This window comes from Natrix helvetica (assembly GCF_964273705.1).
Source record: "Natrix helvetica genome assembly, chromosome: 5".
NCBI lineage: Eukaryota > Metazoa > Chordata > Lepidosauria > Squamata > Natricidae > Natrix > Natrix helvetica.
Window position 1 is genome coordinate 3,811,313 of NC_138551.1, and position 14,616 is coordinate 3,825,928.

A 14,616-nucleotide genomic window follows, 5' to 3' on the forward strand; every position below is an offset into this window, starting at 1 on the left:
TTCCCATCAAAAATACCCAGGAGAGATTCAGCTTCAACTCTATCCTCTGTTCAGTGATCTCTTTCACCACTTCTTATCTTACGCCAATATTTTCTGACCTTAGGGCAGGTCCACCACATGTGATAGAATGTTCCTTACTTATGCCCACATCTCCAGCATTCCGGCGATTGATTTGAGAACATCTTAGCCAATCTGGCTGGCGGTAGACGCCACCGGTAGAACATTTAGTAGAGGTTCTCCTTATAAGCAGCTGACTTCGTTAGTTTGTAGTTTCTCTCCCATAATTTATCCCACTGGACCAATTGAATACTATGTCCAAAATTTTTCGGCCAGCTGATCCTTACTAAACAATGTTTTGAACTGTGATCGAATCGTAAGTCAAAGCAAGAGATGGCGGATTTCATTTGTTATTTTGGCCCTGCTCCTGACGAATGGGGCAGGCGATAAATTTTTCCACCAGACAGAAATGCTGCCGGCTATTTAGGAAAGATAAGTTCCCACTGCTAAATGGCAGACTTTAAAACAAAGAAAAAAGCCGGAATCTGCTCCGATTTGTACAGAAGCTGATATCTCGGCCCGATGCGTCCAGTTCTCACTTTCTCGGCCATTATGTGGGATCGTGTTCAGCCTGATGGATGATGCCCTCGGCTTTCCTGCGATCCTTATCTCCCCTTGCTTGTTCTCCCAGGCTAATCTCTCAAGACCCAGGATTTATTTTATTTTATTTTTTAATGGGAGGCTCAAATGGCCCGTTTTTTTCCATCGCTGGTTGTTGATATAGGATTTGAAAGGGTTGTTTTGTTTAGAACACAAGCAGCCTGCCTTTTAAATGCCACAAATTTGAAGGCAATCTTTATTTAGAGATTCAGAGGGAAACCTACAAGCCGGAACCAAATTCCCAACGGGAGGATGGTTGGAATATATATTTTTATGACTATAATCACTGAGCAATCCCTTCTTTTTCTGTCTTTAATTCTGGGAATTGCTCTGTGAACGGTTCACTTAGGGATAGAAGAGAACAGGAATAGCACTTAAGATTTATATACCGCTTCACAGTGCTTTTCAGCCCTCTCTAAGCGGTTTACAGAGTCAGCCTCTTGCACCCCAACAATCTGGGTCCTCATTTTACTGACCTCAGAAGTTTGGAAGGCTGAGTCAACCTTGAGCCGATCAAGATTGAACTCCTGGCAGTGGGCAGAATCAGCCTGCAATGCTGCATTCTAACCAGTACGCCATCAAGGAAGGAAGGAAGGAAGGAATAGCAATAGCACTTAAACTTATATACCGCTTCACAGTCCTCTCTAAGCAGTTTAGAGTCAGCCTCTTGCCCCCAACAATCTGGGTCCTCATTTTACCCACCTCGGAAGGAGGGAAGGCTTCAACCTTCAGCTGATCAGGATCGGACTCCTGGCAGTGGGCAGAATTAGCCTGCAATGCTGCATTCTAACCAGTACGCCACCATGGCAGAAGGAAGGAAGGAAAAGGAAAGGAAAGGAAAGGAAAGGAAAGGAAAGGAAAGAAGGAAAGGAAGGAAGGAAGGAATAGCAATAGCATTTAGACATATCCTGCTTTTACAGTCCTCTCTAAGCCGTTTACAGAGTCAGCCTCTTGCCCCCCAACAATCTGGGTCCTCAGGGTTGCAACGAGCCTGCCTGGCTGGGCAATTCTGAGAGTTGAAATCCACACATCTTTAAGTTGTCAAGGTTGAGAAAGACAGGTCTCCTTCTTATTCTTTTTCCCAATCAAAACCATAGTAACCTCAGTCTAACCTTCTTTCAGTGCTATTGTTTTACGCCCGGGAAATTGCAACACTGGTACCAGACTTGAAATACTGGTTGTGATGCTGTAAGTTGCTTCCTGTATCCAAGGCTTTCATTCAATAACAGAATAACAAGAGTTGGAAAGGAACCTTGGAGGTCTTCTAGTCCAACCCCCCTAGCTCAGGCAGGAAACCTTACACCATTCCAGACAAATGGCTGTGCAATCTCTTCTTCAAAACCTCCAGTGATGGAGCATCCACAACTTCTGGTGGCAAGCCGTTCCACTGGTTAATTGTCCTCCCTGTCAGGAAGTTTCTCCTTAATTCCAGGTTCCTTCTCTCCTTGATTCGTTTCCGTCCGTTGCTTCTTGTCCTACCCTCAGGTGCTTTGGAGAACAGATTGAGCCCCTCTTCTTTGGGGCAGCCCCTCACATATTGGAACATTGCTCTCATGTCTCCCCTAGTCCTTAACAGAATTACAGAGATGGAAGGGACCTTGAAGGTCTTCTAGTCCAACCCCATACCATTTCAGGCAGGTGGCTGTCCAGTCTCTTTTTACAAACCTCCAGATGTTGAAGCAGCCACAACCTCTGGTGGCAAGCCATTCCACTGATGAATTGTTCACACTGTGTTGAAATTCCTCCTTAGTTCTAGGTTCCTTCTCTTCCTGATTAGCTTCCACCCGTTGCTTCTTCTCCTACTCTCAGGTGCTTTGGAGAACAGGCTGATCCCCCTCTTTTCTGGGACAGCCCCTTAGAATTCACCTTCTGTTTGTTCTGTAAACAGGACCTCTTCTGCTGGATGTGCCCCTCTGCCTGCACCCCCCCCCCCCCCAAGGCCTATGTGCGTTGCCGGCAAAAATGACCCCAAGCTGGGTCATCCCTCAGATCAACTAACATGAGTTTGTTTTGCAACCCGTGCAGGAAATGGAAGACATTCTCCGATGCTACATCGAGGAAGGAAATGCCGATATGATCCAGCAGATTGAGTTTATTATCAAGCAGCTGCAATCGGGTAAAAAGGGATTTATTTATTCCCCACAGCAAAGAGAAGCGGAGATGGTCAAATGGATTCTTTTAGCCAAAGAAGAGAACATGTCTAACTTAGCTTTTATTCTGAAATTTCTTCCGGATTTTGTGTTCGCGATGAAAAGAAAAAAAAGAAAAGAAACTTTGATTTCGTTTTGGTTAACTAGTTAGGCTTATTGTTATAGAAATGGCTTGTGCGTTCAGTTGTGTAAAAGCAAAAAGTTGCGGTTGTTTTTCTGACCTAGGCTTCCCCAAAAAGCACAAAGCAGATTCCTGGTCCCGACCAAACCCCCATTTATTAAACGCATGTGAATTTCTCTCATTCACTTTCAGTAAAGGCCTGGCAAACAGTCTTTCAAAGGAATATTTATGACCACAGATCCATCTTGGAAAGCTGCCATCTAAATATTGTCCAAATGAGGTGCTGTGCATGGAAAAACTGGGCACAGAGTCTCTGAGATTCACGGACAGATCTTCACACTCCTGAAACGAACGAACGAATTGTTTCCTGCAAAAGCCCCCTCCCCTTTCGCCCCTCTTTTATTTCCCATGGGAGGGGCCATTCAATTCAGTTTCAGTTTATTAAATTTATAAACCACCCCCTCTCCCCGAAGGGACTCGGGGCGGTGTACAGGCAATAAATATACAATAGACAACAAAACAAAACACAAAACCCCAGACAAAACAACTTAAGCACACAGTCTGTACAGTAACCATAAACTAGCTGATAATTAAAACCAATTAAAACCAATTAAAATACCCCAGAATTTAAAATTTTAAAATGCCATCCAGGAAGGTCAGGATTAGATTATACTTATAATTGCGATTGGGCCAGGCCAGCTAATTGGAACAAGTGGGTCTTGAGTTTCTTACGGAAGGAGCATTCACCGTCTACCTGTGGCTTCACTCCCATGTCAAACCTGATTTCTGAGCTGTTCTTTTCTTCTGGCAACTCTGCACATGCGCACACTGGGAACAGGCTCCAGCTGTTCCTCTGCCTCACTGCTGCCGAGCTCCAAAGGCAGCTGAGAACTGCTAGATGGCCTTGGCCTCATCTCTGCTTCTGACACAGAGCCCTCATCAGAGCCTTCTCCGGCCTCCAGAACCGGCCCAGGTTCCTCCCCAACCTCCTACCTCTCCGACTCTGCTGCCAACTCTGTTGGCCATTTACGGGCCACAACAATTGTACAATATAACAAAATCACTCCCCACCTCCCCTCCCGGGCGATAGCCTATCACACCAGCCATTAAATGGGCTCCATCCCGCTCTGGGTTTCCCAGGCCCACTGACAGAATCAGTGCCTTCCGGAAGAGTATTAGAATGGGGGCCGTTCTAATCTCCGTGGGAATGATATTCCAGAGAGAGGGAGCCATCACAGAGAAGGCCCTTCCTCTGGGTCCCACCAGGTGTATCTCCCTCGGGGATGGGACCCTCTGCATTCTCTGTGGGTCGGGTGGATGTGACCGTCAAGAGACGGTTCCTCAGATCATCTGGTCCCAAGCCATGAAGTTACGAAGTCACTGGGAGGGGGTGAATAACTTTGAAACGACCGTTTTTCACACTTAACAACTCTTTCAGCATCCCCACGGTCACGCTATCCAAATTTGGGGATGCTTGGCAAACCAGCTCGTATTTATGACGGTCGTTGCAGTGTCCCTCAGTCACGTGATCCCCTTTTGCGACCTTCCGACAAGCAACGTCGTAAAGTGAGGGAAGCCCGAGTCACTTAACAACCGTGTCACTAACTTAACTTGGTAGCGATCCACTTAACAACTGTGGCAAGAAAAGTCGTAAAGTGAGGCAAAACTCTCGCTTAACAACGGAAAGTTTGGGCTCAGTCGCGGTCGTAAGTCCAGGACTTCCTGCGTTTGGAAACAAACACCAGCGTTGTGGCATAATACAAATAGCGTATTTTTCGGAGTATAAGACGTACCTTTTTCCCTCAAAAAAGAGGCTGAAAATCTGGGTGCGTCTTATACACTGAATACAGCATTCTTTGCCTCCCGAAGCCCTGCACCCTTCGCCAAAATGGCCATGCAGAGCCTTTAGGAGGATCTCAGAGAGCTCCTGGGGGCTGGGGAGGGCAGAAATGAGCAAAAAATAGGCCGTTTTTTGCTCGTTTTTGACCCCCACCCCGAGGAGCACTCTATAAGCCTCCTAAAGGCTATGCATGCCCTTTTGGGGGGGGGGGGAAAGGGGCCCATTTTCAAAAAAATGGGCCGTTTTTGGGAGGTCTGCAGAGTGCAAAAACTTTTTTTTTTTAATTTGCCTTTTCAAAACCTTGGTGCGTCTTATACTCCGGTACGTCTTATACTCCGAAAAATACGGTAATTCATTTAAGACCTCTATAATGGGCATTTTGTTCATGTAAGTGTCTCTACGGCTGCAGCCTTAAGGCCGGATAATTCCCAGCTGTAAAGTTTCGGTCCCACAGGAGACGGTGAGTTCTAATCCCGCCTTAGGCATGAAAGCCAGCCGAGTGACTATGGATCAGTTTCAGCCCACCTCACAGGGTCGTTGTTGTTGTGGAGAAAATGGGAGGAAGGACAATTCGGTACATTCCTCATCTTGAGCCATTTATAAAAAACAATGCATTTAGAATTAAAAGGGGGGTTCTTCGGCTGATCTATAAACATTTATATATGTTCCCTTATAGAAGAGCCACCCGACGATAGCTCAGAATCTGACGATGAGGAGAAGGAAGACAATGCTGAAGTGAGTATGGATGCGAAACCTTGGAAATCTAGATCAGTGTTTCTCAAACTTGGCGACTTTAAGTCCTGTGGACTTCAACTCCCAGAATTCCCCAGCCAGCTGGGGGATTCTGGGAGTTGAAGTCCACAGGACTTAAAGTCGCCAAGTTTGAGAAACACTGATCTAGATGGAACCACGGGATAGATGAGAGTTTCGTGGCCTTTATCGTCTCTATCCGTGGGCAACTAACTTCCCCAAGTGGCCACAGGAGAAACTGGGATTCTTGTAGAAGGCTGAGGCAAAGGGCTGTGAGAATGTGTAGCCGAGGTAGATTGCTCCGAATCGGGCCGAACCACTACTGGAATTTAGGCCTGGGTCACAGAACCAGCTGGCAACACCCTGAACCAGTTCCCTGGTCTCTTCTGCCATTGCCGGCATGTTTCTGCGCATGCGCAGAACAATTTTTATTCTGCGCATGCGCAAGCAAAGCTAGCCATACCCTTCTGGGATTCGAACTTGGGCTGCTTGCATATTAGGCAGTTGTATTAACCTCTAAGCCACAAGTTCTCCTCACTTTATCAGCTGAACCAGGGGGGAGATGAAGTGTCTTTTGGCGCAGTGGTTAGAACGCGGTACTGCAGGCTCCTTCTGCTGACTGACGGCTGCTTGCAATTTGGCCGTTCGAATCTCACCAGGCTCCAGGTTGACTCAGCCTTCCATCCTTCCGAAGTCGGTAAAATGAGGACCCAGATTGTTGGGGGGCAAGAGGCTGACTCTGTAAACTGCATAGAGAGGGCTGCAAAGCCTGCAGTTCTTCATACAGATAGTCCTCAACTTACAACGATTCGTTCAGTGACCGTTCAAAGTTACAGTGGAACTGAAAACAGTGACTTATGACAGTTTTTCACGTTTACGTCCGTTGCACCATCTCCAGGGTCAGGCGATCAAAATCCAGAGGCTTGGCAACTGGCATGTACTTACGACGGTTGCAGCAGCCCGGGGTCACGCGATCCCTTTTTGTGACCTTCGGGAAAAATCAGTGGCGAGACCAGATTCACTTAACAGCCATGTTACTAACTTAACAACTGCCATGATTCACTTAGCGACTATGACAAGAAAGGTCGTAAAACAGGGCAAAATTCACTTGACCACTGTCTTGCCTAGCAACGGGAATTTTGGGCTCATTGCGGTCATAAATCAAGGACCACCTGTACTTCTTACACTAAGGCAGTGTTTCTCAACCGTGGCGACTTTAAGTCCTGTGGACTTCAACTCCCAGAATCCCTGGCTGGGGAATTCTGGGAGTTGAAGTCCACAGGACTTCAAGTCGCCATGGTTGAGAAACATTGCACTAAGGGCTTTTTAAGGTTAAAACAAGCAATTCCTACCATTTTTAAATAATATCTTAAGAACATGGCCAACTTGAGCCACGTTGTCGTCATATTGCTGCTTCCGTTCGTTTCCGTTTCTCATTTGTTTGCATTCATCACAACAAATTTTCCAGCCCGGCTGGAGCCATTTATTAAATGGAATTATACAATTATGCTTTATGAGCTGAAGTCACAGTCTTAAAACCAGGAGCTGTCAAGCTTGCAGATGTCACCGGAAAAAAATAAAACCCAAAAGGACGTTTTGGAATAACATAGGTATGGCCTCGTCAGTTAATAAATCATCTAAGATAAATGAGAAGCTGAGGTCGTCGTCAAACAAAATATTGGCTTTTCAGTGTTTACATTAAAGCAACTTCTCTGCAGGTTTTGTCAAAAAGCCGGCAATTTTAATTAGCAAAACGGACCTGCAAAGCCAGTTTGACTTTTGAGCCTTTGAATAACAAAAGCCTTTTGTTATTTGCTTAGCTCATATTCTATATTTATTCATTTCTGAATTGGTGCTCGAGATGGCTTGGGGGGAAAAAAAGTGACGATACATAATTGCTGTGCAAACATTGCGTGGAAAAGCGCATCGCTCCTTAGCTACCAACAGGCCTGAAGACCTAGACTATACAGGTGTTCCTTGACTTACAACCGCCATTGAGTCCAAAATTTCTGTTGCTAACGGAGATATTTGCCAAGTGAGCATAGACTCATTTTTACGACTTTTCTTACCACAGTTGTCAAATTACTGGCTCGGTTGTTAAGCGAACCCGCCTTCCCCATTGACTTTGCTTGTCAGAAGGCCGCAAAAGGGGAATCACACAACCCCGGGACACTGCAGCCGTCATAATTATTCTTCTGACTGAGGCTTCCCAAGAGCACGAAGCCAATTCCTTGTCCTGACAAAAAAAAACCTTTTATTAATTTACTGTGAATTCTGCTCGTTCACATCCAGCAAAGTCTTTCAAGGGAGGATTTACGGTCACAGACCTTCTCTGGCTTGGGGGGCTGCCAGGCCGATCTCTGCAAAACCTGGCAAGGAGCCTTGGAGAGTCACGAACCAATGAAGCGAACTAATGGTCTCCTGCAAGCTCCACTCCCCTCACGCTCCTCTTTTATTTCCTCTGGGAGGGGCCCTTCATTTTTCACCTGTGGCCTTACTCCCAAGTCGACTCCTGTTCTGTAGCTCTTCCCTTCGTCTGGCAGCTCTGCGCATGCGCACACTGGGAACAGGCTCCAGCTGTTCTTCTGCCTCACTGCTGTCTGATTCCGAAGGCAGCTGATAACTGGCATACGGCCCTGGCCCCCTCTCTGCCTCCGACACAGAGCCCTCCTCAGAGCCTTCCCCAGACTCCAGGACTGGCCCATCTTCCTCCCCAACCTCCTCACTGTCCGAATCTGCTGCCAGCTCTGTTGGCCACTGGCCAGCCACAATAAATATGAACCAGTTGCCAAGGAACTGAACGTAAATCCTGAGGATGTTGCAACAGTCATGTATGGAAAAACAGTCCCAAGTCACTTTTTCCAGCACCCTTGTAACTTCAAACGGTCACTAAATGAACTTTTGTAAGTCAAGGACTACCTGTGAAAAGTTGCCCAGACTTAGAAGGTGATCTCTGCTATAGAGTGTCTCTTGGATGATGGAGGGGGCTGGGCTGGGCTGGGCTGGGCCAGTCCTTCCTTGGGATTAACCTCTTCCTGGGAGGCAGGATTTGCAAGTCCCATTAGGAAGGGCAACTCAGATGATGAAGGGCCTGGAGACAAAAACATACGAAGAACGGCTGCAGGATTTGGGTTTGGCCAGTCTAGAGAAAAGAAGGACCAGGGGAGACAGGATAACAGTGTTGCAGGATTTGAGGGGCTGCCCCAAAGAAGAGGGGGTCAAATTGTTTCCCAAAGCACCAGAAGACAAGGCAAGAAACAATTGTTGTTAGTTGCGAAGCTGAATCCAACCCATCGCAACCCTCCAGGCCTTCCTGTCCTCCGCCATCCTCTGGAGTCCATTCAAGCTCACGCCGACTGCTTCGGGGACTCCATCCAGCCACCTCCTTCTCTCCCGTCCCCTTCTTCTTCTTTTGCCCTCCATCGTTCCCAGCATGAGGCTCTTCTCCAGTGGGTCCTTCTCATTAGGTGGCCAAAGTACTTGAGATGATAGATAGATGATAGATAGATAGATAGATAGATAGATAGATAGATAGATAGATAGATAGATAGATAGATAGATAGATAGATAGATAGATAGATAGATGTTATTAGTTGCAAAGTCCTGTCCGACCCACCGCGACCCCATGGACAACATTCCTCCAGGCCTTCCTGTCCTCTGCCATCCTCTGGAGTCCATTCAAGCTCACGCCGACTGCTTCGGGGACTCCATCCAGCCACCTCCTTCTCTCCCGTCCCCTTCTTCTTCTTTTGCCCTCCATCGTTCCCAGCATGAGGCTCTTCTCCAGAGAGTCCTTCTTCCTTCTCCTTAGGTGTCCAAAGTCTTTGAGTTTCCTCTTCAGGATCTGGCCTTCTAAAGAGCAGTCGGGGTTGATCTCCTCTAGGACTGACTGGTTGGATGGCCTTGCAGTCCAAGGGACTCAATGCAGGAGTCTTCTCCAGCACCAGAGTTCAAAGGCCTCCATTCTTTGGCACTCAGCCTTCCTTATGGTCCAACCTTCACAGCCAAGAAACAATGGGTGGAAACTAATCAAGGAGAGAAACAGCCTGGAATTAAGGAGCAACATATTAACACTGAGGACCATTAAGTTGTGGTGCCCCATCCCTGAACTACAGAGACTGAACTACATTTGACCCAGACAGTAGAGGGTCTCCTGCTTGAGCAGGGGGTCGGACTAGAAGACCTAAACAGTAACGGTGAGAGGGCCCTTGGAGTCCTAGTGGACGATCCCTTAAAAATGAGCCAGCCATGGGTGGCAGCAGCCAAAAAAGCTAACACCATCCTGGGTTGTATAAACAGAGGCATAGAATCAAAATCACGTGAAGGATTAGTACCACTTTACAAAGCCTTAGTAAGACCACACCTGAAACTGGGTATGTCTAGTTTAATGAAAAGAAGGACCAGGGGAGACATGATAGCAGTCTTCCAATATCTCAGGGGTTGCCACAAAGAAGAGGGAGTCAAACTATTCTCCAAGGCACCTGAGGACAGAACAAGAAGCAATGGGTGGAAACTAATCAAGGAGAGAAGCAACTTAGAACTTAGGAGAAATTTCCTGACAGTTAGAACAATTAATCAGTGGGACAGAAGTTGCCTCCAGAAGTTGTGAATGCTCCAACACTGGAAGTCTTTAAGAAGATGTTGGATAGCCATTTGTCTGAAATGGAATAGGGTTTCCTGCCTAGGCAGGGGGTTGGACTAGAAGACCTCCAAGGTCCCTTCCAACTCTGCTATTGTATTGTATTGTATTGAGTATTAGTACCACTTTACAAAGCCTGTGTAAGACCACACCTGGAATACGGCATCCAGTTTTGGTCACCACATTACAAAACAGATGTTGAGACTTTGGAAAAAGCACAGAGAAGAGCAACTAAGATGATCTCCCCGTTGTGTGATCGTTAAACAGGTTGTGGGGTGCTTTGGGGTGAGGGAGGCCAGACTGCAGCTCCTTCCCAGCTGACATGTGGCCTCTCCCAGGCCCTCGCACACACATCCACAACACACACCGAAGAGGTCAGCCTAAAGGTGATTTGTCTTTTCAGATAGTTAAAATTATCAGATGGTTAAGCATACAATGGTATCTGGCCAATTTTTTTTTGAACTCGGCCGGATCAAATTCCTGGAAAACTATTTCGTGCCAACACAGCCAAAGAATAACTGAAGCATTTCAAGGTGTGCCTATTTGGTCACCAATTGTTTTCTGGGGCATTTCAAGGTGCTGCTTATTATTACTTATCTCAAGTACTTCCTGGCATGGAGCCCAGTGATTGGAAGAACTGCCTGGCCAAAATGGTTTCTGCTTGCCCAGTGGGAACAGGCCGAGTTCCCTCCAGGTCTCCTATCAGGAGCTAAGAAAGTCTGCCCCCTTCCCCCAGTCTTTGGCTATGAGATGGGTGGCAAATGAATTTCAGAGAGAGGGAGGGAGAGAAACAATATAGATGGATGGACGGACTGATGATGGAGAGATAAATATATGGGGGGGGAGACATAGGTAATAACAAAAGTAGATGGATGGATGGATAGATAAATAGATGGATAGATGATGGATTGATAAATAGATGGGGTGGGGGCAGACATAGGTAGTAACAATAGTAGATGAATGGATGGGTGGGTGGGTGGGTGGGTGGGTGGGTGGATGGATGGATGGATGGATGGATGGATGGATAGATAGATATATAATAGATGATAGATAGATAGATAGATAGATAGATAGATAGATAGATAGATAGATAGATGATAGATAGATAGATAGATAGATAGATAGATAGATAGATAGATAGATATGGATAGATAGGGAGGTAGATAGGTAGGTAGGTAGGTAGGTAGGTAGATAGATAGATAGATAGATAGATAGATAGATAGATAGATAGATAGATGATGGATAGATAAATAGAAGAGGGGGAAAGAGACATAGTAACAACAGTAGATAGATAGATGGATGGATGGATAGATAGATAAATAGATAAGATGGGAGAAGAGAGGGACATAGGTAGTAACAATAGTGGATGGATGGATAGATGGATAGATAAATTGATGAGAGAGTGGGGAGAGAGAGTCCTATGTAATAACAACAGAAGATGGATAGATAGATTGATGTTGATTAGATAGATGATGGATGAGAGAGGGAGAAAATGGATATAAATAGACAGATGAGGGATGGATGGATGGATGGATGGATGGATGGACAGATGCTGATAGTCTTCCAGTCCTGGAGGGGCCGTCACAGAGAAAAAGGGAAAGGGCGTTGGTACTTACCTGATACGCCTCTTCTAATAAGGTGGAGATAGCATCCATGCATGGGTTGACACTGTCCGTGCTCTGATTGGTCTGAGTCTGACTACTAATTAATTAACCACTATATAACCCCCTCCATTAGTGGTACCGCCCAGTTATTCGGCGAAGGAACAAAAAAAAGACAGACTCTTCATGTTATCCCAAGATATCAAACTTTAGTATGTCACAAATAACCAGATTACAGTATGCAATGAAAACTCCATAGAGAACCGAACTCAACGGTAGAAGAACAGGAAATGTACAGGAATACTAGGAAAAACAGGAACACCCAAAAGTGAACAGGAACAGTCTAAGAAGGGCCGGGGCTGGATGCTATCTCCAGCTTATTAGAAGAGGCGTATCAGGTAAGTACCAACGCCCTTTCTCAATAAGGGTTTAGATAGCATCCATGCACAGGACATACCCAAGCCCCAAAGCAATCAAGGGTGGGCCACCGACTGTGCCTGGACTGGTTCAGCCGAGCAGATAACCTGGAGAACTCTCAGTCCGAACGCAGCGTCGGCCGAAGCGAACTTATCAAGTTTATAATTGTGCACCAAGGGAGATGGAGAGGTCCAAGTAGCTGCCCTGCAAATCTCATCCAAGGTTGCTTGTGTAGCCCATGCCTTTGAGGTCGCAGTGCTCCTGGTAGAATGGACCGTCACTCCAACCGGTCTCGGTTCCTGGCGCGAGTCATACGCTGTAGCAATACAGCGTCTGTCCCAACACCCAGTGGTAGCTACAGAGACCTTCTGACCCAGAGAAGAGGAATGGAAAGAAAGAAAGAGAGCCTCGGAACGCCTGTGGCCCGCTGTGCGTTCAATGTAAATCTGTAGTGCTCGGCGCACATCTAACGTGCCAGCGACGTTCCAACGCATGAGTGGGAGAGGGACAGAAATTGGGAAGAATGACTTCCTGGGCCTGACGAAACCACGACCCAACTTTAGGCATGAACGAAGGGTCCAGCCTGAGGACCACCTTATCTTCGAGGAATCTACATAGATCCTCCCGCACTGACGATGCATGCAACTGGGAAATACGCCTCGCGGATGTTACTGCTACCAGGAATACTGTTCTCCAGGTAAGCATTTGCAAGGGGACCTCCTGCAAGGGCTCGAATGGTGGATCAATCAGGGCATCCAGGACCTTGGCCAGTTCCCAGGTTGGATACCGCTGCACCGCCGAGGGTTTGAGATTAACAGCCCCTTTTAAAAATTCCCGGACGTTGGGGTGATGTGCCAACGACTGACCCCCTCCCCAGGTAAGTACACTACTAATGGCCGCCACCTGCCGTCTAAGGATGTTGGGGGATAACCCCTTTTCCAACCCATCCCACAGGAATTCCAGGACCTGGCGAATGGTAGACTGCATAGGTGAAAATTGTCTACCCGCGCACCAGCGTGAGAACACTTTCCAGGTGGCATTATAAATTCGAACTGTGGATGGCCTCCTAGAGGCCTGTATGATGGAGATGACCCTATCCGACAGGTCCCCGCTGCTCAGCATGAGCCACTCAACCTCTAGACGGTCAGCTGCAACCACTGAGGGTCCGGGTGTTGCAGAGACCCTTGGGTGAGAACAACCTGGTCCGGTGGGATTCTCCAAGGTCTCTCCACTGAGAGTGACCGCAGGTCGGCAAACCAGGGGCGTTGAGGCCATTGAGGAGCAAGCAGAATGACCTCCGCTCCCAGACAGATGATTCTGCGTATGACCCTGGGAAGAAGAGGGATCGGGGGAAACGCGTGAAGGGCATCCACCGCTTCCGCTCCCAGCACGTTGAATCTCGAGAAAAATCTCGGCAGCAGGGCGTTGACCGCAGTGGCAAACAGGTCGACGATGGGGAGTCCGAACAGCTGTGTGACCTCCTGAAAAAGAGAAGGGTGCAGACGCCATTCGGCTTGGTCATCAGTAGATCTACTAAGCCAATCCTGATATATGGTCCACCTAGATGGACCTAAGGTTCCCTTCGGCACAGGAGAATAGGAGGCTTGATTCTGCCGTCAAGTCACCTGATCTAGTACCTACTTGCCCATTGATGTTGGCCTTGGCCGTCATATTATCCGTAAGGATGAGGACATGGCAGCCAGATACAGAATCCTGGAAACATAGTAAGGCTAACCTGATGGCCCTTAGCTCCATCCAGTTAATACTCCTCTCAGCCTCCTCCTTTGACCATAGCCCCTGAGCCATTTGTGTCCCCATATGGACCCCCCAACCAAGTAAGCTGTCGTCGGTGGTCACTGTCACTCTATCGACTGCCCTGAAATGGCATCCCATCTCCACAGCCCGAGACCTCCACCAGACGAGCGACTGGCAAACCTCCTTGGGTAACTGAACCCTAGCCAAGGAGACGCTGTGGTTGGCCTTCTGGTAGGGAAGTAGAAACCATTGCGAATCCCTCGAGTGCTATGGAGGGTACTATGGAGAAGGTGGAGACCATTTTACCCAGCAACTTGGAGAGACTGGCCAATGATGCCTTGTGGCTGTGAAGCACTTCTGTCACCAGTTGTCTAAGGCTGTTTATCCGTTCCTCTGAAAGGGAGACCTGACCCAACACCGTATCTATCCACGCACCCAAATGTAAAATGCGAGTAGTGGGGGTGAAGTGACTCTTGGTCTCATTGATGGAAAACCCGTGTTCCCTCAAGATCTTCAATGTGATTTGCAAATCAGACACCGCCCTGTCCCTGGAAGTGGATTGAATCAAGATATCATCCAGGTATAGTTGCACCCTGACAGGGAATGAGTGCAGGTGGGCTGCTAGTACAGCCAATACCTTAGTGAAGACCCTGGGCACGGAGGAGAGGCCAAAGGGCAAAACCCTA

General features: G+C 47.4%; 1 protein-coding gene across 2 annotated transcripts in view; it reads left to right on the plus strand.

Annotated features, from left to right (window-relative positions):
- ARMC9 (armadillo repeat containing 9) overlaps positions 1-14,616 on the plus strand; it is a 121,322-nt gene that overhangs the window by 66,634 nt on the left and 40,072 nt on the right. For both annotated transcript variants that reach the window (XM_081956039.1, XM_081956040.1), the window contains 2 exons: positions 2,683-2,773; positions 5,445-5,503. In XM_081956039.1, the coding sequence (XP_081812165.1) occupies positions 2,683-2,773; positions 5,445-5,503 (150 nt within the window). The remainder of the gene's footprint in view (positions 1-2,682; positions 2,774-5,444; positions 5,504-14,616) is intronic.